A 20,123-nucleotide genomic window follows, 5' to 3' on the forward strand; every position below is an offset into this window, starting at 1 on the left:
TGACGGAAGGAAATTTGGTCGGTGCAAAATGAAAACACGCATCCCTGTTTCATTTAGCATCTGACATAGTTTTTCCTAATAGAAACCAAATGTGCTTGCAGTGTTGCCATACTCATTCAGGAAAGTCCATACTTACTATATCAAGTCTTCTGGAGGCAGGCACAGACTGACATTAAACTGCAGTCTTGCGAGAGGTGGAAAAACCACCATAAACGCTTGAAAAATGCGATGCTTCTGCAAAAATAACGCTTCTTATTTTGCATCCTCATGGCAGGTCGTGCACTACGACCCCTGCAGGGGTGGAGCCGGCCAGTGGAACAGTCTCTTCCGCTTCAAACACCTGGCGACGGGGAATTACCTCGCAGCGGAGGTGAGTTTCTCTTCAGCTTGTGATGTCAGGGCATCCGTTTTCACCTGTTTGATATTGAAGCTGTTTGTGTTTAATTTGCTGTTAGAAGGCAGCCGGCATTAACAGCCTTTACTGCTAAACTGAGCTCATCTACTGTACTTTTCAGGAGCACAGCCAAAGGGAATTTTAGATTATGTGCTGTAGGTGGCAGTGTTCCCATTGTTTTGGCCACCATCATCCCTCCTTTGCTGCTGAATGGTTCAGATTGGGTGATGGTGATGATAATTAAAGGGCTGTCATCAGGGCTTTCTATAGATTTAAGACCGCTGAGCTGTCAATTTCTCCGCAGGTGAACCCTGAATTCAAAGACAACACAGTGGAATCTAAAGGAGAGGTGAGTAGGTCCAACAAACACATTTATTCGCAATACCTGACCTCAGACTCGGGCGTCACACTTGCTATTACAGACAGATACTTCACATTATGTTATGCAGACATTGTCAGCATTAATAATATGTCATTTTTGCACCATAGATGAGTTAGATTCCACCACGAGAAAATTAGTTAATGATAAGTTGAGTAATTATGAAATAATGAGTGTTTAGGTAAAGAACAATTATCTCAGCAGATATGAGTTCAAACTTTAGGTCCGTCTCTGTCTCCTCTGGTTATGCAATAGCTTCTCTTGTGCTCACAACAGAGGCACGCACACGAACTCTGCCAAACTCTGAATCTATATCCAGACATTTCTTTCAGCTCTTTGCTACCTTGCACATTTGTATTCTGGCAATGCTGCACACACAACACAGCGCGCACAAACTCTCTTGGCCTCACACACTTTCTCATGCACATGCTGAATTTCAGACACACAGGGGGCTCCTTACATAACGTCTGGGTGTGGGGGTGCCCTGCGAGAGGGGATGGAGGGGAGGCAGACGTGCTGTCTGCTCTGCTCCACTCGCCTGTGCTAAGCTGGTGGAGTGAGTCACCAGCAGAGCGGTGGGGGGGGGGGAGGAGGAGGAGGAGGAGGGGAGTGGGAGGATAGAGAAGAAGCTGAGGCGTAGAGGCAGCTCTGGGGAGCTTCCCATTGACATGCAGAGAACAGCGGGTGAAATTAACCCTCGCCATAATGTGCTGCATCTGCACGCTGTAGCAGCCTGCGTACTGCAGAGTCGACCACAGAGAAGTCATGGCTCTCTGGCTACACTTCGGCTTAATTTGATAACTCATTAGTGTAACTAGTGTAGCTGAGACAGTATAGCTTTGCTCAAATCCATCTGTCCTCAGTTGCATTCATCAGTATTTCGACGAGGATGCATGCAACGATAAGGCAGCCCCACTCCGCTTTTCGGTCACAGTCTTGTTAACACGCACCGTGCTGATCATTTCACTTGTGTGGCTGAATTTTCAGAATATAGCAAGATCTATATCATCCACGTGGAGCGCGTGAGTGCAGTTTAAAATTGCGGCTTTGAGGTGTGGGTGGGTTTGTCAGAGGGCCGGCTGTGAAGAGAAAGTGTTTACTGCTGCGGTCACCAACTTCAATACTAAACTATTTATTAATTAATCAGTGAATGGACAGAAAAATAATCTCTGAAGTGTTTGTTACACTTGATATTTCCTGTGTAACCACATAATGTTCATCAAATATATTTTGGATGCCAGCTACAGTGTAAAAATACGCATTCATACTTGGCTCAGTAGGTAGAGCGGGTTGTCCATAAACCAGAGGGTTAGCGGTTCGATCCCTGGAATGTGCCACATGCCGAAGTGTCCTTGAGCAAGACACTGAACCCCCAGTTGCCCCCAGTTGTGTGAATGTGTGTGTGCTTGTGTGAGCGAATGGGTAGATGTGTCTCTGACTGTGAAGCGCTTTGAGTGCCAATAGGTAGAAAAGCGCTGTATAAAAGCAAGGCCATTTACCATAATTCAAAATGACTGTTGTTTTTTTTTCCTTTTAGTAATCATTTAGCATACAGTGCCAGAAAAATAGTCAAAAATACCTCTAGGAATTTTCCTTGTGACTCTATTGCTGCTTTAGTCAGTTCAGGAATATAATTTCCACAATAATTAGTAACCAAAATAAGAATTAGTTTTGGTTAATTGGCACATGTCCAATCTAAAACATATTTTTTATTATATAAACTGTTGCAAGACTGTTGGAATGGAATAAAATCAACCGCATGAGTATTGATAAATGATGTATATATCTGTGCCGCAAAAACTTTTAGACTGCACACGCTAATTGCTGTTTTCTGTGCGTGTGTTTGTGCGTGTGCTGCAGAATGAGACGGATGCCGTGTTCTCCAAGAGGAAGCATCAAGCGGCAGAGAAGATTGCTTTCACCCTGGTTTCTGTTCCCCATGGGAATGACATTGCCTCCCTGTTTGAGTTGGATGCCACCACTCTGCAGCGGGCTGACTGTCTTGTGCCCAGGTCAGTCACTCACACGAGGAGGGGGGTGGGTGCTACACCAACACAAACAAGTTAGCCGTAGTTGTGTCCACAGGAGGGATTTTCCACAGCACAGAGCGCAGCAGCAGTTCATGTCAGAACATCTGCCATTAGGGTGAGGTAATGTCACTTTATTTTGGCTCCAAAACACCTGCTACTGTGAGATTTATTCAAGTTAGTGTCATTTTTTGTTGTTTAATTTGAAATATACTGTCAGTTTTACTGGAAATATTTTCCAACAAGTGAAACTGAGTTACTACAAGTTAGTATGACTCAACCCGAGAGCAGTACACAAACTGGGTTTCATGCATGCACAAAAGTTAAGGGCAATCCATGCAACCTCATCATGGAACAATGTAAACTTGATTGTGGGCAAAGATGAGTAGTGAGGGAATCAACACAGTCCGTAGGCTTTATCATCTCGGGACCATCGCTGTCAATACAAACGTTCATGCTACAGCACTGTGCTTCTAGTGACCCCCAAAGCCAAAAAAGAGCCATTTTAAGAATAGATACGGAACTAACACACATCTAATCTCGATCTAGCTCAGTATAGAGCAGGGGTGTCAAACTGATCCGTGAAAGGGCCACTGTGGCTGCAGGTTTTCATTCCAACCATGCAGCACCCATGCAGTGGGTGTGGCTGGCAAGTTTTTGTTCCAATCAAGCAAGAGGACACCTGAAGCGACTGTGTGAAGGCAGTTCAGTTGATTGATTAAGCCAAGTCAGGTGTGCTGCTGCATGGTTAGAATGAACCCATAGTGGCCCTTTCACGGATCAGTTTGACACATGTGGTATAGAGGGTCTTCTTCTTCTCCTTTTCACTTGATTGGTCAGTGGCGAACCAGGTTGCACGTGCATTACTGCCACCTGCTGGCGTCAAGGACAGTACTATTTCAGTCCTTAACACCATGAGATCGCTTGAGGTGGTGCGTTCAGTGCTCCTTGATCTTGCACGTTATTCTAATTTGTCTCCCAACTGTGCGTGTTGTGAAGTTTCTCCTTAAGTGTATGATACAAAAAAGTAAAAGGCAATCCGTGGAACAGTTGTCATAAATTAGAGACGTTAACTTGATTGTGGGCCAAGATGAGTAGTCAGGGGATCACCAGAGTCCGTAGGCTTCATCATCTGGGGACCTTGACTGTTTGTTCAATAATTCACGGTACAACCACTGTGCTTCTGGTACCCTCAAAGTCAAAAAAGAGACTTTCTAGGAATACATATATAACTTGTTTGCTAGGCTGGACTCAGACTTCAGAAGTTTCAGGCTGATTTATTCCCATATTTATCCCTCCAATCTTGACCTAGCTCGGTATAGAGGTTCTTCTTCTTCTCCTCAAAACTCGATTGGCCGTTGGCAGAGCAGATTGGAGGTATATAAAATCCTGTAGTCTGAGTCCAACTTTACAAATATGGATCATTTTAAGTTTGGTAACGGCACCAAAAAATAATATAGTCAATTAAAACTCATATGAACTCCTAATAATTTTTCCCATCCTTCCTCAGAAACTCCTACGTGAGACTTAGGCACTTGTGCACCAACACTTGGGTGACCAGCACTAACGTCCCCATCGATGCAGAGGAAGAGCGTCCGGTTATGCTCAAGGTCTACAGACACACACACACAATCACAACAAGTAAAGCAAACACGAATGTATTACCAGCAAACCTTTTTTGTCCGTCCCAATAGATTGGCACCTGTCCCACTAAAGAAGACAAAGAGGCTTTTGCCATTGTATCTGTTCCCCTGTCGGAGGTCAGGGACTTGGACTTTGCTAACGATGCCAGCAAGGTGTTGGAGTCCACCGTGAGGAAGCTCCAGTATGCCAACATTACTCAGAACGAGAGGAGGTACAGAGATTAGAGCACGGTGACACAGATGTCCCACCAGATTGTGTGCATACTTAATGATTTATTTTATTTTATGCCTTCACATGTATATTTCAGGTTTGTGACTAAGCTTCTGGAGGACCTTGTTTTCTTTGTGTGTGTGGTACCAAACAACGGACAGGACGTTCTGTCTGTGGTCACCTCTACACCCAACCGGGAGAGGCAGAAACTCATGAGGGAACAAAACATCCTCGCCCAGGTCAGAATGAGTAAAAATAAAAAAGTTAATTTGGGAGCAAATGCTGATTGGTCCGAAGTGTAACAAGTGGGCCTACTGCATATTGTGCCTTAGCAGTAGTGGCCTGCTATAGTCTGTAAATGCTCGGCTAGGTTTTGATCAATACATGTGGGTTTCTGTTCCTCCAGATATTTGGCATTTTGAAGGCTCCATTTGATGATCACGGCGAAGGTCAGATGCTGAGGTTGGAGGATTTGGGAGACCAGCGCTATGCTCACTTCAAGTACATGTTTAGACTCTGCTACAGGGTGCTACGGCACTCCCAACAGGACTATCGCAAGAACCAGGCATGTTTTCAGCCTCTATATAAGTGTTCATTATCTACAGGATGGGAGGTAGTTAAGGATAGAGGTGGCTTTGCACTGGAAGCTTATTGGGACAGATTCTGTCCGTCGATCTGGAATAATCTATTGAAATGCTCCTAATCAAGTAGTCAAAGTAGTTCTCAAGCAGTTTTTAGCGGTAATTAGCGGATCAACATAAATAATTTATGACTAGTGTTTATTTTTTTAGTTGCACGTCTGTACATCAGTACGTCAACTCGCCTATCTAATCCTTGTGAACACAATCTCAGGAGCACCTTGGCGAAATTTTAAAATATTAATCACAGCTATTCAGTTGGATTTAAGCAGGAAGTTATTAGAATTTGGTGTTCAGAGATCAATATGTCAGGGTTCCTGTGAGCTCACAAACGCATTTATGACCGTAAAATGCTAATTCTAATTATGATAATATTTGGAGCAAATCTCACAGGATTAAATTATGATATTGTGACGACATTTTATGTCCAAAAAGTCAAAGGGGATCATAATGTTCTGCAAAAACACTTTGATTAGATGTGCGTCCTTCAACATCTTCACTACATACACATATTGCATGGGTCTGGACAGACATAAAGTGAAGTAAAGTAGATGTTGGAGACTAGGTTGTGGTGACATAAATAAAATGAACACATTTTCTTAGGACTGAAATGCACCAATTTAATCTGTCTCTAATTTTTCTGCTCAAGTCTTCTTGGTCACTCACAGCCAGTTGCTGATACCAGCTCTTACACAGCTAGCTGTAAAGCTAACTATAGACCCATACTTTTGCACAACTGATTTTCAACTTAGTCGTTGAACTTCTTATGCTGCTGCTATCGCATTTTAATATAGTTCAAAGAAAAAATAGAATAAAGAAAGAAATAAGCACACAAAACCTTTCTAGAGGACATTCGTTTATTTTAACCTCACTTCCTTTCCTCCAGGTCCGGTCACCTGATAATGATATAAAACATCAGAACTTATTTCAAGAGGTTAAAATAAAATATGCATGTTTGATCACTTTCATTACATTACAAATTAATTTGTTTTTAGGCCAAGTCAGCTAAGAAAATGCACAGCCTCATTGGGCTTTAAGTGTCCTTGTCATTATTTTTGACATTTTAAAAGTTAAATTATTAATCAGTTAATTAAAATAATTGTCCATAGTCCAGACTTAAGGACCCCAAACTCTTAATTAAATAACTCCCAGTCACAGCCCTTGTATAACCACCAACCACTTATAAATAATGGTTACTAACTGGGTGTGGATGTGACGGGCAACTCTCAAGTGTAACTGGGTAACTTCATGAATGTGAATCTGGGAAGTTTTCTTGTTCAACAAGCTCTCCCTCACCCATGGTCACTTTTTGACTTTTTTTTTCCTTTTTGCTACATAGGAATATATAGCCAAAAAGTTCTCAATCATGCAGTCTCAGATTGGGTATGAGATTTTGGCTGAGGACACAATCACTGCACTCCTGCACAACAACCGCAAGCTGCTGGAAAAACACATCACAGCCAAAGAGATCGAGACGTTTGTCAACCTGCTGAGGCGCAACAGAGAACCCAGGTCAGACATAAACACCTCTCAAGGGGACAATTTAATAAAAAAGGCCGGGAAAGTCTAATGATTAATTGACATACTCATTAACATATTTTCTAGTGTTACCCGTAAATGCATGATCACAGGTACATATATTTCTACAAACCTTGTGTACTTAAATCATTTTCTGTTTTCAGATTCCTGGATTATCTGTCTGATCTCTGCGTGTCCAACAAGACCGCCATCCCCGTCACACAGGAGCTTATCTGTAAATTCATGCTGAATCCCACCAACGCAGACATCCTCATCCAGACCAAGTGAGTCACACCCTCTGGCATCTATATTTAAAACATCCTGCTTGATCCTGTCATATTTCAGGCGTTCTTTTTTAAAACATGTTTAAACATGAGCATACTCTCCACGGCATGTGAGAGTTCTTGCTTCCCCCCCAAACTATTTGCCTCTTGTGCAATAGATCAGATCAGAGATTTTTTTTCTAGTAACTGGTTTATGTCATACTCACCCCTCTCCCCTAGACTCATCTCTAACACCGATACCACCCTCGAGCCCTCTCTGATGCAGGATGACGTGGAGGATGAGGAGGTTTGGCTCTACTGGATCGACAGCCACAAGGAGCCCCACGGCAAATCCATCCGCCACCTGGCCCAAGACTCTAAGGGCAACAACAAGCTAGATGCAGATATTATCACCTACTACAGGTGACGGTGGCACTCTCGATTTTAGTTCCCTCAGATGTGCTAGACAATCTTTCCCTTGTAAGGAAGCATTGTTTCTACCCCCTTATTTAAACGTTCTTCGCCTCCTCTGCAGGTATCAGCTGAACTTGTTTGCTAAAATGTGCCTCGACCGTCAGTACCTAGCCATCAACCAGATCTCCAGTCAGCTGCCCGTCGATCTGATCCTGCGCTCCATGTTCGACGACTGCCTGCCCTACAACCTCCGAGCGTCCTTCTGCCGCCTCATGCTGCACATGCACGTGGACCGTGACCCGCAGGAGTCTGTAGTTCCCGTGCGCTACGCCCGCCTCTGGACCGAGATCCCTTCCAAGATCACCATCAATGAGTGAGCGTCCATGTTTTACTCGCTTACACACGAGCTTACCTTTCGAGTTGTCGCGACTAGATATGGATTGTTTCCACAGCTTCGAGTACGAGTCGACTGACAGCTCGAGAGAGGAGATGAAGAGGAAGTTCGCTCCCACCATGGAGTTTGTGGAGGAGTACCTTAAAGATGTGGTCAGCCAACCTTTTCCATTTGGAGATAAAGATAAGAATGAACTCACACTAGAGGTAAAATAAAAATCAAACAAGAATGCAAAATGACCTAGCACCTTGGTCCCCTGTGGTTGTGTTATTAAGTTCTGGGTTTTGTTTCTCTTTTTCAGGTGGTGAACCTGGCTCGAAACCTGGTATACTTTGGTTTCTATAGCTTTAGTGAGCTGCTGCGTCTCACACGCACCCTTCTGGCCATCCTGGATATTGTCCAGCACCCACTGTCCTTCATAAACAAGCTCAACAAGAGCCCGGAAGCTGGTTAGTTCACTGAAACTGCTTAAGCAACTTGATTGAGTCTGAAATTAAGAAATGATTTGTGTTCGCTCAGGTTTCTAGATGAAAATATGGATGCTCACACTCAGTTAAATGTTTGTGGGAACAGGGCTATCTGTAGAAACATTACATTTAATTCAGCTTTAAGGAGGCCTGAGCAGAGGCAGAAATTATTTATATCAATCTGGAATCTTGTTAGGATAGTTTTTGATCAAAAAAGACAGCAGACCGAACACAGATCTGCTCTCAGTAGACAAAGTGGTGAATGAAAAAGGACATTAAACTCAAACAAATTTGCACAGACCAGACAGATGTATATCATGGCTTTTAATATGCACATCACAATGAAAGATGCGTGAATATGGATGTTTTCTTTAGGCAACAATGTCCTGCGAACAATCCACGGCGTTGGCGAAATGATGACTCAGATGGTGATGAGTCGAGGTGTGCCGCACAGCCTCCCGGACTCTCCTCCCTCCCTGCGGTACAGGAAAGGACACTTCATGCCAGACAACGAGGACGTCATGGTCATGGATACCAAGCTGAAGATCATTGAGATCCTGCAAGTGAGCACTGCTGCTAAGATGATGTTGTGGTCGTATCTGTTGTGCTGTTGTTCACTATTCACCAGTTTGATTGCAGTGTCTGATTTCCTTTTGTGTGCTTTTTGTCTCCCTGTCAGTTCATCCTGAGTGTGAGGTTGGATTACAGGATCACATACTTATTGTCCATCTACAAGAAAGAGTTTGGGGACAAGACATTAACAGACAACTCCGTCTCTCTGGCTGACATGCCTATGATAACGCGTGAGACTATCTTTTCTGACCCACTGAAGACTTATTTTAATGTCAGGTGTTTATCATTGCAGCCCGTCTTACTAAACCGATCCTTTTACTTTTGTTTTTTCTTCAGCTTCTGAACCAGACATTGATGAGATTACAACAAAAGCGGAGAGCATGTTTGCAGGAAGGTATGGGAAGATGTGCTACTTCATTGAGCAGAGGTTTTAATACAAAACATTCACCCAGAGAGAGTAACTTAAATGATATGAACCGTGTACAATTTCAGCTCTGAGCTAAGTGCGGTGGAGCTGGACGATGAGGGTGGCCGGACGTTTTTGAGGGTTCTGATCCATCTAATCATGCAAGATTACCCCCCGCTGGTGTCTGGCTCGCTTCAACTCATCTTCAAACACTTCAGTCAGAGAGCTGAGGTGCTGCAGGCCTTCAAGCAGGTTAGCAATGCCGCAGTTACGTTTGACACTTGAGTGAGCTGATTGAGCGTGGCACGAGGCACTCCCTGGTTTAAGTGATTTTTGACTTGATGTAATCAGTTTGGATTAGGAGAGCCAACTGAAGCTTTTGGACAGAGTTATTTCCCAGTTTTGGAGTGAAAAACTGCACATATTTCCATTTGAACATTGCACAGATGTGCATTTGTTTTAAAATCTCTGGCTTATTTTCCGGTGTTTCTGTTTGTGCGTTTCAGGTCCAGCTGCTAGTGTCGGAGCAGGATGTGGAGAACTACAAGCAGATCAAGGCAGACCTGGACCAGCTGCGTCTGACTGTTGAGAAGTCAGAGCTCTGGGTGGAGAAGACCGTAGTCTACAGCGGCGAAGACCTCGGGGTCAGGCAGGGCAAAGAACCGAACATTGAGGTGCTCTTCTGTCATTTAATATCAAAACGTTTAGCATCTAAAAAGCGAAGTTATCATGTCATATTTACAGCTCTATGGGAAGTTACTATGTTTGTCTTAAACGTCCCATCAGTCATGCTGCTGCACTGTAAATGGATCCTTAGTTTGTTCCTATTGTTTGTCTAAGCTGGTGGAAAGCACATAGTGATAACTGCTTTTTAGTTTACTACTTAGAGATAAGGTTTAATAATATCTGATTGAACAGGAACCTGCATTAGGTAACATATAAAGTTTGTATGTCGTTATTGTTCTACTAACTCAATGAAAAGGATTCATGAACGACCTGTTCTCTCTCACTTTATCTCCTAGGGGAGAGGGTCTGAACTTAGAGGCTATTATACAGCATATTCAAGATGAGGACTGTGTAGCTTTATTTTGCAGTATCAACAGTTACAAAATTGAACTGAGTAACAACACTAAGCGGTCTTTCTTCACGTGTGTCCCTTGCCAGGAGGTTGTTCTGAGTCCAGTGCAGGATGGTGATAATAAACCTCAGATTGACAGTAACAAGGCGAACAACTATAACATAGTCAGAGAGGTGAGCTACTCATCTTTTTTCATTCTTGTTTAGTATCGTTTTCACTACCGTGCATCTCTAAATGATTTGCGTCTCATCTTTAGATCCTAGTGCGGCTCAGCAAGCTGTGTTACACCAGTAAAAAGAGCCGTGTGCAGCAGCAGCAGAGGCTGCTGAAGAACATGGGAGCTCATACTGTGGTGCTGGACCTACTGCAGATCCCCTATGAGAAGGTGAGGAACATACACTAACTGGATGACTTAAATCTGTTGTGTTGGACTCTCAAATTATGTTTATTTGTTTGCTTCTGTCCTTCCACAGAGCGACGATAAGATGAATGAGATCATGAGACTGGCGCATGCATTTCTGCAGAACTTCTGTAGAGGAAACCCTCAGAATCAAGTTCTGCTGCATAAACACCTGAACCTCTTCCTCACTCCAGGGGTTGGTTGATATGTCTTGCTGATTTTTAGAGATCTTCTCATTCTAGCAGAGCATGCATTATGAAAATCACTCCATCCTCCATCATCTTCCAAACGAATCTAAACTCCCGTTTCCCCCCCCAGTTGCTAGAGGCCGAGACAATGCGTCACATCTTCATGAACAACTACCAGCTGTGCAATGAGATCAGCGACCGCGTGGTCCACCATTTTGTCCACTGCATTGAAACGCATGGAAAACACGTCCTGTACCTCAAGTTCTTGCAGACCATCGTGAAAGCCGATGGGAAGTATGTGAAGAAATGTCAGGACAAAGTCATGACAGAGGTGAGAATTGATTTATTTTCATTTTGCGCCATGCAGCAAGGACGTCACGTGTTGTTTTGAGGAACGAGAGTTTGATGAAGATGCAGTACATTGAAACTAATCTTGATATATACGTATCCAGGCTCACGTAGATCCAGTTCCCGTGGTCTCCTAAAGCTCTAACAGCGAATTGTTATTTTAAACATAGCACTTTTACAGTAGTTTCCAAAGTCCCTTGTAGAAGGTGAATGTCTTTGCAGTATAGGAAGAAATATTCTTGGTTAACACTGTTTTACCCAAACCTCATTTCCTTGTGTGTCCAGCTGGTGAACGGTGGCGAGGACGTGCTGGTCTTCTACAACGACCGCTCGTCGTTCTCCGTTTTGCTCCAGATGATGGGCTCTGAGCGGGAGCGGACAGATGAAGATGGAGCTCTGGCTTATCACAACACCCTCGTGGAGCTTCTGGCTGCCTGCACCGAGGGCAAGAATGTCTACACTGAGCTGAAATGTAACTCTCTGCTACCGCTGGACGACATTGTCAAAGTCGTCACAGATGTCAACTGTATCCCGGAGGTAGTGGACGTAAAGTTTTACTAGATAACTGGAAATATATAGTGAGCTGTGTTAAGTAAAATAAACATTTTTTAGGTACATTTTAACCATTTTGTCTTATTTCTAATTTTTCATTTCCCAGGTGAAAACTGCCTATGTGAACTTTGTGAATCACTGCTACGTGGACACAGAAGTAGAAATGAAGGAGATCTACACCTCCCCCCATATCTGGAGGCTCTTTGACAACTTCCTGGTGGACATGTCCAGTGTAAGTCTCTGTCAGATTGAAAGGTCACACATGCAGCCCTTATTCTTCCCTAATGAGGCACCATGTGTTTTGAGATACACGACGGCTTACTTATATGCCGAATCTGTTCACCTAGTGCATGTGCAGAGAGAATGACAGAAGGGATCAGAGCCTTACCTCAATTTTATTTTTGTATTTAAGGTGTGCAACACTACCACGGATCGTAACCACGCGGATGTGGCTCTGGAGAAGTATGTGACAGAGACGGTGATGGCCATTGTCAAGGGTTTCTTCAGCTCACCGTTCTCCGTCAATCACTCCAACCTGCAGGTATTGTTTTTCCACCGCTGACAAGCCGGAGAAATGTGCCACATTACTTAAAGATGTGCTTGTTCAGAGCATGTCCAACTCTTTTGACAACTTTTCGCTGCTTTACATCTAAGAAATATTTAACAGCAGGATTCACTGCACATTCGCATGGGACCCTCTTGTTTCATTGCTGACATTTGAACCTTGAGTAGCTGCTTGAGGTGTTTTACGCTGTCTGTCCTAATGTCTGCTGTCAGAGGCAGCATTGAAGTGTTCCTATCTGGATATTTCTCTGCACTTATGCACTTTCAAAAAACAGTCTCCGCTGCTCTCTCTTCTCTTTCATCAGACAAACCAGTCTGTCTTCATCAAGCTGCTCCAGTCGGCTTTTAGGTTATACAACTGCACCTGGATCAACTCGGCTCAGAAGACTAATATTGAGAGCTGTATCAAATCACTGGCTGACGTGGGTATGTGTTGCTTCTCCACTGTCCAGAACTGATGGAGACCTGAGACCTTTCAAACATATTTTTTAAAATCAGTTGATGTGTAACAGTGCATGTATTGTTTATGTTAAAGTTGCACCAGCATTTAGTCAGAAATATGGGTTAAATCACTAAAACCTCTTTGAGGATCTTTATATATTTCTAGTTCTTTTCTCTAAATGCTGACGTAGCTGCTTTAAATGGGCTGATCCCCTCCTTAGAAAGCAGATTGCATCAACCAAACACAGAAACACTAGGCTTGCATCCCTGAGGTGCCAGACAACCTTCGCCAAGTGTAAAAATATCTCATAATAAGCCATGCTCGAGAACAAAAATACACAACATCAATAAACTATTAAATATTATGAAATCTATTTCATACACTGTGATATCAGTTTATATCACAGTTAAACTCACACTGACATCTTGCCTGACGTGATCTTTCCCCAGCTAAGGCACGGGCCATAGCCATCCCAGTTGATCTGGACAGTCAGGTCAACACGTTGTCTCTCAAGGTCCACAGCAACATGGTGCAGCGGGCAGCCAAAGACTGGAGGATCTCCGCCCGCACGCGACCTCGTAAGGAGCCTCTGGGGGGCCCGGACTACAAGAACATCATTGAGAAGCTGCAGGTGAACTTTTTATTATTATTTTTACTTATTCTTGTGTTGTTAGAAAACTGGTGAAACAGACCCATATGACTGGTTGAAGTTTTAATATGTAGAACATCACGCTGGCCACGTAGTGACAACGGTTTGAGATCAGTTTGTCACTTCATATGTCCGACTTTGAGAAATAAGTGCACCGTTTTGCTGCTAGCGTGGATGCAGCATGAGGAAAAGAAATGTAAGAAATCTGAGAACAAAGTCAAAATTATGACTTTCTTTCCCTACATGTCTGACCAAGTTGCCAGTAGTAGTAGCAGCATCTTTTATGCTTGTCTCTCTATGATATACAGGGGGTTGTATCCTGTCTGGAGGAGCAGTTCAGTCCGAAGGTTCAAGCAGAATTTTCTGTGCTGGTAGACGTCCTTCACAGCCCTGAGCTCCTGTTTCCAGAGGCCGCTCGGTTACGCTGTGAGAGTGGAGCTTTCATGTCCAAGTAAGTAGCTGTTTCGAGAACAAAGTGCACACCTCCTGTTTTTGAAGGCCTGAAGGCCACATATTAAAGCGCCGGTCTGGTGATGGGGAAGACTAGCAGCGTGGCCGATATAGTGACTGGGTGTGTTTTTGACATATTCAAATGGTGCTAAGTTCACTGGCATGTCAAAAAACAAAACAAACTTGAATCTGCACTTCTCCACGACTGTTAAGTATTAATACTGTTAAACTCATTCAGCAGGTAGTAATATATGAACTAAATATTGTGTCTGGGCATAAATATGTATAAATATGTCTTTTAACTTCCACGGTTGCTCTGAGGAGATTTCACCTGTGGAGATCAATAAGGTGTTGTTTTGTTTCACGAGCCAGTGACTGCATTAGCGGGAAACATCTGTAAATGATACACCGCCTCTCTTGTTGCTCTACAGACTAATCAAACACACCAAGAAGCTTATGGACAAAGAGGAAAAGCTGTGTATCAAGATCCTGCAGACACTCAGAGAGATGTTGGACAAGAAGGAATGCTTTCAGGAGTCCGTGAGTACTTGACCCTCCAGGAAATGATTCGCCATTTTAGAAGTAAAAGGAGATTCTCTGAGAAAATGGTTTTAGTGTCTCCTAATCACTGCTGCGTTCAAAACACATTCATTAGGTGGAACTATTGCACGCTAAGTGTTTGCAGTTGATTTAGCCTTGTGTTCGTGTGCCAGCAGTGCCGTAGTCCTATCAGCAGTGCAGCGGAGTCCTTGTTTTCTCCCAGGTCTGTCGGCCCAGAGCCCAGACTCCCCTTCATCAGTATGCTGCGGGCCTTTCTATGTTACATAAGCCAGGGAGGCACTTGAGGACACACTCACACTGAGAGGGAGAATAGGAAGGAGGAAGTAAGGAAAGAAGGAGGAGGATGAGGGCAACCAGTGAACAAACAAATCAATACTGCAGCGAGCAGGGGGTACAGGAGCCCGTGTCCTGCTGCACCCCCTCTCGGCCAGACGCCTGAAAAGTGAATGACAAGAGTTGTTAGAGGAGACTCGAGGAGTCGGCTGTGTGCGCTCACCGGGGTAGTGGAAGGTGAGGGCCGAGGTAGAGAAAGTCAGGTCTGTAATCAGATTTTGGGAGAGTTGGTTCCAGGTGAGAGAAGGTGTCACTGTGAAATCCACACCGAAACTGCTGCTTCAGTCAAAAACTTTAGTGCGCACGAGAAATGTTAACAAGAATTGTCCTTGGTTTTACATTGATTGGAGCTCAGCTGTCATGAGAAGTACTATCATGCACCCTGTCCTCTAACGATATGGAATTTCATGCTGATATGATAAATATTGGCTCCCAATGTCATGCTGCTAAAGGTTGTGTTTGTTGCACCAGTGCACGGCTTATTAAAATGAATGAGTATGCATGTGCCTTAACCTTCTCTGCCAGTGTAATTGCATTAGCGATACTGTCAAGACTACCTTTCTCAAAATAGTGCATGGCAACCAGTGTCACTTACAGCTGCTGGAGGAGTCAGAGTTTTGTTGTTTGTGTTTGCATCTTGTCTAAGCCAGCCAAGCTGTTTTTTTTTTTCTGTTATTTTTTTCCGAAAGGCAAATGATTCAACAGTTGTGTGGAGCAAGATCAGAGGAATTCAAAGTGGGAAAAACAGTCACTTTTTTAAAAGCAGCTTGGCGCATTCGAGAAGCCAGACAGTGCAGTAACGATATGTGAAATGTCAGTTTGTGTAGGTGTGCATGAGTGTGCTCCAGCATGTATTTGTGGCGTCTCTTTGTCATATCCCTGAAGCCCTGAGTGTGGAGCTGCAGCCTCGCTGCACGAGAGAGAGACAGGGCGAGGGAGGGAGAGGGAGAGAGAGGGCGGGAGAAGAAAGCGATTGATGGAAATAATGAGAGAAGGAGAGGCAGACAGACAAAAACAGAAGGAGAGAGACAGAGTGACAGCATAGGCAGCAGAGGTTGGTGGCTCCCCTGGGGTGCAGTGAGTGGGTGGAGGAGAGTGAGAGAAAGAGATGGAGGGAGAGTCATTGGGGGTGGGGGTGGCGGGGGGAGGCAGCCATGTGAGGAGCCATGTGAGTGGAAGGGAAAAAAAAGTGGGCAGCGGCTGCAGGGTGAGGGATTGGAGAGAAGCAGAGTCTGCTCAGTCCATGAGGAGACAGGGCAGGGGGTGCGCTTACGTAACAGCCTGCAGTGGCTGATCCAGCGTCACGTGGACCATCACGTTCTGCCTCACTCCCTCCCTCCCTCCCTCCTTACTCTCACTCCCCTGTCCGCTCGTTGCCTCTCTCTCTTCCTCCTTTGCTTCCTCTATGCTTTGTCTCAGTCTATCTCATTCTGTCTGCCCGCCCAAGTTATTTTCTCCATCTCCCTCTCCCCTTCCATTTCCACCCAGGCCCCTGCTCCGTGTTTGTCTGGATCATGCCAAAGGGTGCTGGTTAGGCAGCGAGGGCAAGATCTGAGTTCGCAATACAGAGACGTGTTGCCTCCTAACCCTGCACTTCACTTGTTTTGGCTGACAGATAAGAGACGCTTTGTGAATGTTTGAGCTCCCACTTGTCCTGAAGATGACTCGGGTGATGGAGGATGCATGCTGATACTATTTGCCAGCATTACACAGGTGTTGAAGAGTTTGTTTTATAGCAAAGCCGGGGACTTTTTAATGTCACTCAAACAAGTGTGCACATTTGATTGACCTGGGATTGACGGTGACTTAAAATGAACTACAGCGGCCATTATAATGTGAGACCATGTCAGCCAGTCAAACACTATATTATGTGTTTTTAATGCTTTTTAAGCAGCAGTGGAGAAATGTTAAACGTAAGACAATACAAGGCTCGGTCACACAGACAATACATTTAAATAGGATCAGTTCATCGAAGGCGTTTCATGGGATTTGTTGACAGTGAGACAAAAAACATCTTTAACACAATTAAACTAGTGTTATTTCTAGTTCTTTGAATAGATTTACGTTTAGTTACGTGCTGTCATGTGTATGTACATGTAAGCACGTCTTGTTGTTTACGGGCGATTGAATAAAGCCAGTTATGTAATATAAACCACTCTCACAGGGTTTCTTTTTTTTTTCCTCCCTCTCTTTCACACTCATCCCTGTCATTCACACGCTGTCTGTCTTTCTGATCGTCTGTCTCTCCCTCTCTTTCTTGCTCGCCAAGTTTCACACCACCTGCCCAAGGCAAAGCAGATTTACAGATTACCACCCTCTCGATGCTAAGCGCATCACATGCACACATGTAGACACACACGCGCATACACACTCCAGGCATGCAGTGCCATGCTGGCTGTCCCTGCGTGAGCTCATCCTGCAGGGTTTTCCCTGTTCGTCTGTCTGCTGATGGGAGTCATGGTGGACTGTGGCTTGGGTTTTTGGGATGGAGCGTGGCAGGGAGACAGACAGACGGGCGGAGAGTTAGAGTTTGACCTTTGGCTGACACGGCATCCTGAGTCAAGTCAGAAAGTTGGAAATCCAGATCAGGAGCCTGAGTTCCTTTGCAATTTCTGAACTTTTCATGTAATACCAGAAAAAAAAAAAGATTTGCGTGAATATCTATTTGTTTGAAAATGTTTCGTTATTACTACCTGGACTTGTGCTGAGGAGCTTCTCCTTGCCCTCGCTCACCTCGATCCATCAGTCAGGTGTCTGTTAGGGAAGAATTATGCTTTTGTTTCCATGGTGATGAGGGATTAGCACTTGTTGTTTGTCTGGTCTGGCCGTGACTGGGCACAGGAAGTCTGTGTAACCTGTGTAGAAATGCTTTCAGACGTGGAGCATGGTGTTTGCTGAATTCTTTAGCTCCAAGTGGCAGCAGTGGAGAGAGACAGAGACATCTAGTAAAAAAAAAAAAGACACTTTCATTGCAAGAACTCTTCACATAGAAATGGCAAAAAGAATCTAGACCTACAAAACCGAAGTTCAAAACTAATTTGAAAACGAATGCTTAGATTTAAGTCTAACGTTATATAAGCAATTATTTCTAGATGCTTTAAATTACTACCCCATGCCTTTGTCAGCTAGAAAATAGACCGACTAAGCCAAATCAATACCGGTTACCTTGAAACAAGCTAAATTACCTGGTGCATGTGGCTCTTTATCTTTGATGAAAAAACTTCATCATCCTAAAACTAAGAGATTTTCTTTCATTTCTTTGTTTCATCGCGGAAAATATCTTGAGGTCCTGACTTCAGAGTCTCATGCGTCTGAGGGCCCGAATGAAAGAGATTAATTGTCAGTGTGAACAGTGTTTTGACACAGTTCATAGCGTGTTACTTGAATCGGATTGCATGTGAGTTAAGTCACTTGTGCTCAGGGAGGCACATGACGGGCGAGAGCATGAATTATATAAATTGCAATTTGTGTTGGGACTGACTGCCTCGAGCCTTTTTTTTTTTTATTTTGCTGATGCAAACAGCCGGCGGACAAAATAACAGAAACACTTTTGAATATTATTTCAGGGGTCTTGCGCTAAATAAGGACTTAGTTTGGATTTTGTTGAGATTGACTTTTGACTTTTGAAATGTACTTACATCGATGCCAGAGCAGCAAAATGGCATTCATGTTCACACCTTCACAGCTGCATTTTACTCCACCGAGGAACGACAACAGGAGCAAGAGCCTAGCTAGCAGCCTTGTGAGGTTTTGTCTAGGTACAGTGGTTCTTTAGCTATGCAGTAATGTCAGCGTGCTGATGTGCACACAGTGACGATCTTGCAACTTGCTCATGTTTAGATGTTCTCTGTGATAATTTAACACGTAAGCGTGCTGACATTTGCTAATTAGCGCTAAACACAAGGGACGGCCGAGGCTTGTGGTGATGCTAGTTCTTCTGTCATATACCGCAGCATTTGATTATATTTATTTAAGTGATGGTTTTCGCCTATGATGGTGCAAAATGAAAAGCACACGGTCATCTTTAGTCAAACGGGAATGGGTAGACCAAAATGTGATGTCAATCCATCCTTTCATGAAAAGGATCTCCAATGTCAGATGGTCTTATCCTTTAGGGATCATGAATGAAAATGTAGGTATTAGGTATTTTACTAGCTGGTCCCAGGTGTTGAACCGATTGACTAAGAAAGACAAACATACCTAGTAAGAGATCTAGCATGTGTTTCTCCTATCATCCCACTTTGTATTCTTTACTTCCAGTTATGCAGTCTTGCACGCCAGCCAACCTACCTTCAACACTGTGGCCTTCTTGGAGGCAGATTTAAGTGACACCTCGCAGTAAGGTTGCAGTTAAAAGCCGGAAGAATCTTTGACAGCCAGTTCAGAGTGAAAATGTGAAAGGCCCCCTATAGAGCCTCTGTTATTTAGTCTATTCTGGGCTACTGTAGAAACATAGTCATGCAACATTGTGGATGTGCCCCGTTTGCAGATATGCGGGGCTCATTCTAAGGTTATTTAGAAAACAGAAACACCATTTCTACTGATAGAGCCCCCAGAATCTTACATGCTGGCCCTTGAATAAACACAATCAGTTCTTTACGGCTGCGAATAAGACAATCGGGCCTTTGCTGAGCAGACCTTTCACTGACGCTTGTTTACACTGCAGGTCTTGTATTTCCCTGAACTGGTCTCACCAATTGCTCTCACATGTGGGCATAATTTGTTTTGCTGATGTGCTTGTTTGTTGGGTAAAAGCATTTAAAGTGTTGTGGAACTGCAGCTCGGAAACATTGCAAAGTGTCTCGTGATGCTGGCGTCTCTTGCACGGTATCATCAGACGCACGTACGATTTGTAGACTTTAGGCCCTCGATGCAAACCTGCAGAGTTGCATATAGACATTTCACAACCCACAGGAGTAAAAGTAAGAATGAAGAACGAAGATAAAAATTTGCATAACCCTAACTTCATTTAACATCACCCAGCATACATAAATTAGCACGGCCCATTAGCAATGAGTATCTTATATTCACTCTGTGGTAGCAGCATGCTAATTTAAGCCCATCCAGGCCTATCCGGAGTTCATTAGATCACGAGTTAAAAAATTCTCAAAAAAATACAGATGGCATGATCTCAGTATCATCAGTGGCAGCTACAGACCATTTGTAACCTCCTATGTTCCTGTTTGCATTGTTAAAACACAGGATAATGTGACTGCATGTGATTTCTTCCT

General features: G+C 43.9%; 1 protein-coding gene across 2 annotated transcripts in view; it reads left to right on the forward strand.

Annotated features, from left to right (window-relative positions):
- itpr2 (inositol 1,4,5-trisphosphate receptor, type 2) overlaps window positions 1–20,123 on the forward strand; it is a 52,014-nt gene that overhangs the window by 9,020 nt on the left and 22,871 nt on the right. For both annotated transcript variants that reach the window (XM_084554558.1, XM_084554559.1), the window contains 29 exons: window positions 275–370; window positions 699–743; window positions 2,634–2,785; window positions 4,311–4,410; window positions 4,495–4,655; window positions 4,752–4,893; window positions 5,061–5,219; window positions 6,632–6,804; window positions 6,975–7,094; window positions 7,314–7,496; window positions 7,609–7,860; window positions 7,940–8,087; window positions 8,183–8,330; window positions 8,724–8,911; window positions 9,028–9,151; window positions 9,258–9,315; window positions 9,414–9,579; window positions 9,834–10,001; window positions 10,492–10,578; window positions 10,662–10,790; window positions 10,879–11,001; window positions 11,124–11,324; window positions 11,627–11,878; window positions 12,000–12,125; window positions 12,306–12,434; window positions 12,763–12,883; window positions 13,349–13,530; window positions 13,857–13,999; window positions 14,430–14,538. In XM_084554558.1, coding sequence (XP_084410684.1) covers window positions 275–370; window positions 699–743; window positions 2,634–2,785; window positions 4,311–4,410; window positions 4,495–4,655; window positions 4,752–4,893; window positions 5,061–5,219; window positions 6,632–6,804; window positions 6,975–7,094; window positions 7,314–7,496; window positions 7,609–7,860; window positions 7,940–8,087; window positions 8,183–8,330; window positions 8,724–8,911; window positions 9,028–9,151; window positions 9,258–9,315; window positions 9,414–9,579; window positions 9,834–10,001; window positions 10,492–10,578; window positions 10,662–10,790; window positions 10,879–11,001; window positions 11,124–11,324; window positions 11,627–11,878; window positions 12,000–12,125; window positions 12,306–12,434; window positions 12,763–12,883; window positions 13,349–13,530; window positions 13,857–13,999; window positions 14,430–14,538 — 4,185 coding nt within the window. The remainder of the gene's footprint in view (window positions 1–274; window positions 371–698; window positions 744–2,633; window positions 2,786–4,310; window positions 4,411–4,494; window positions 4,656–4,751; window positions 4,894–5,060; window positions 5,220–6,631; window positions 6,805–6,974; window positions 7,095–7,313; window positions 7,497–7,608; window positions 7,861–7,939; window positions 8,088–8,182; window positions 8,331–8,723; window positions 8,912–9,027; window positions 9,152–9,257; window positions 9,316–9,413; window positions 9,580–9,833; window positions 10,002–10,491; window positions 10,579–10,661; window positions 10,791–10,878; window positions 11,002–11,123; window positions 11,325–11,626; window positions 11,879–11,999; window positions 12,126–12,305; window positions 12,435–12,762; window positions 12,884–13,348; window positions 13,531–13,856; window positions 14,000–14,429; window positions 14,539–20,123) is intronic.

Source organism: Chelon labrosus (genome assembly GCF_963514085.1).
Source record: "Chelon labrosus genome assembly, chromosome: 11".
NCBI classification, from domain to species: Eukaryota; Metazoa; Chordata; class Actinopteri; order Mugiliformes; family Mugilidae; genus Chelon; species Chelon labrosus.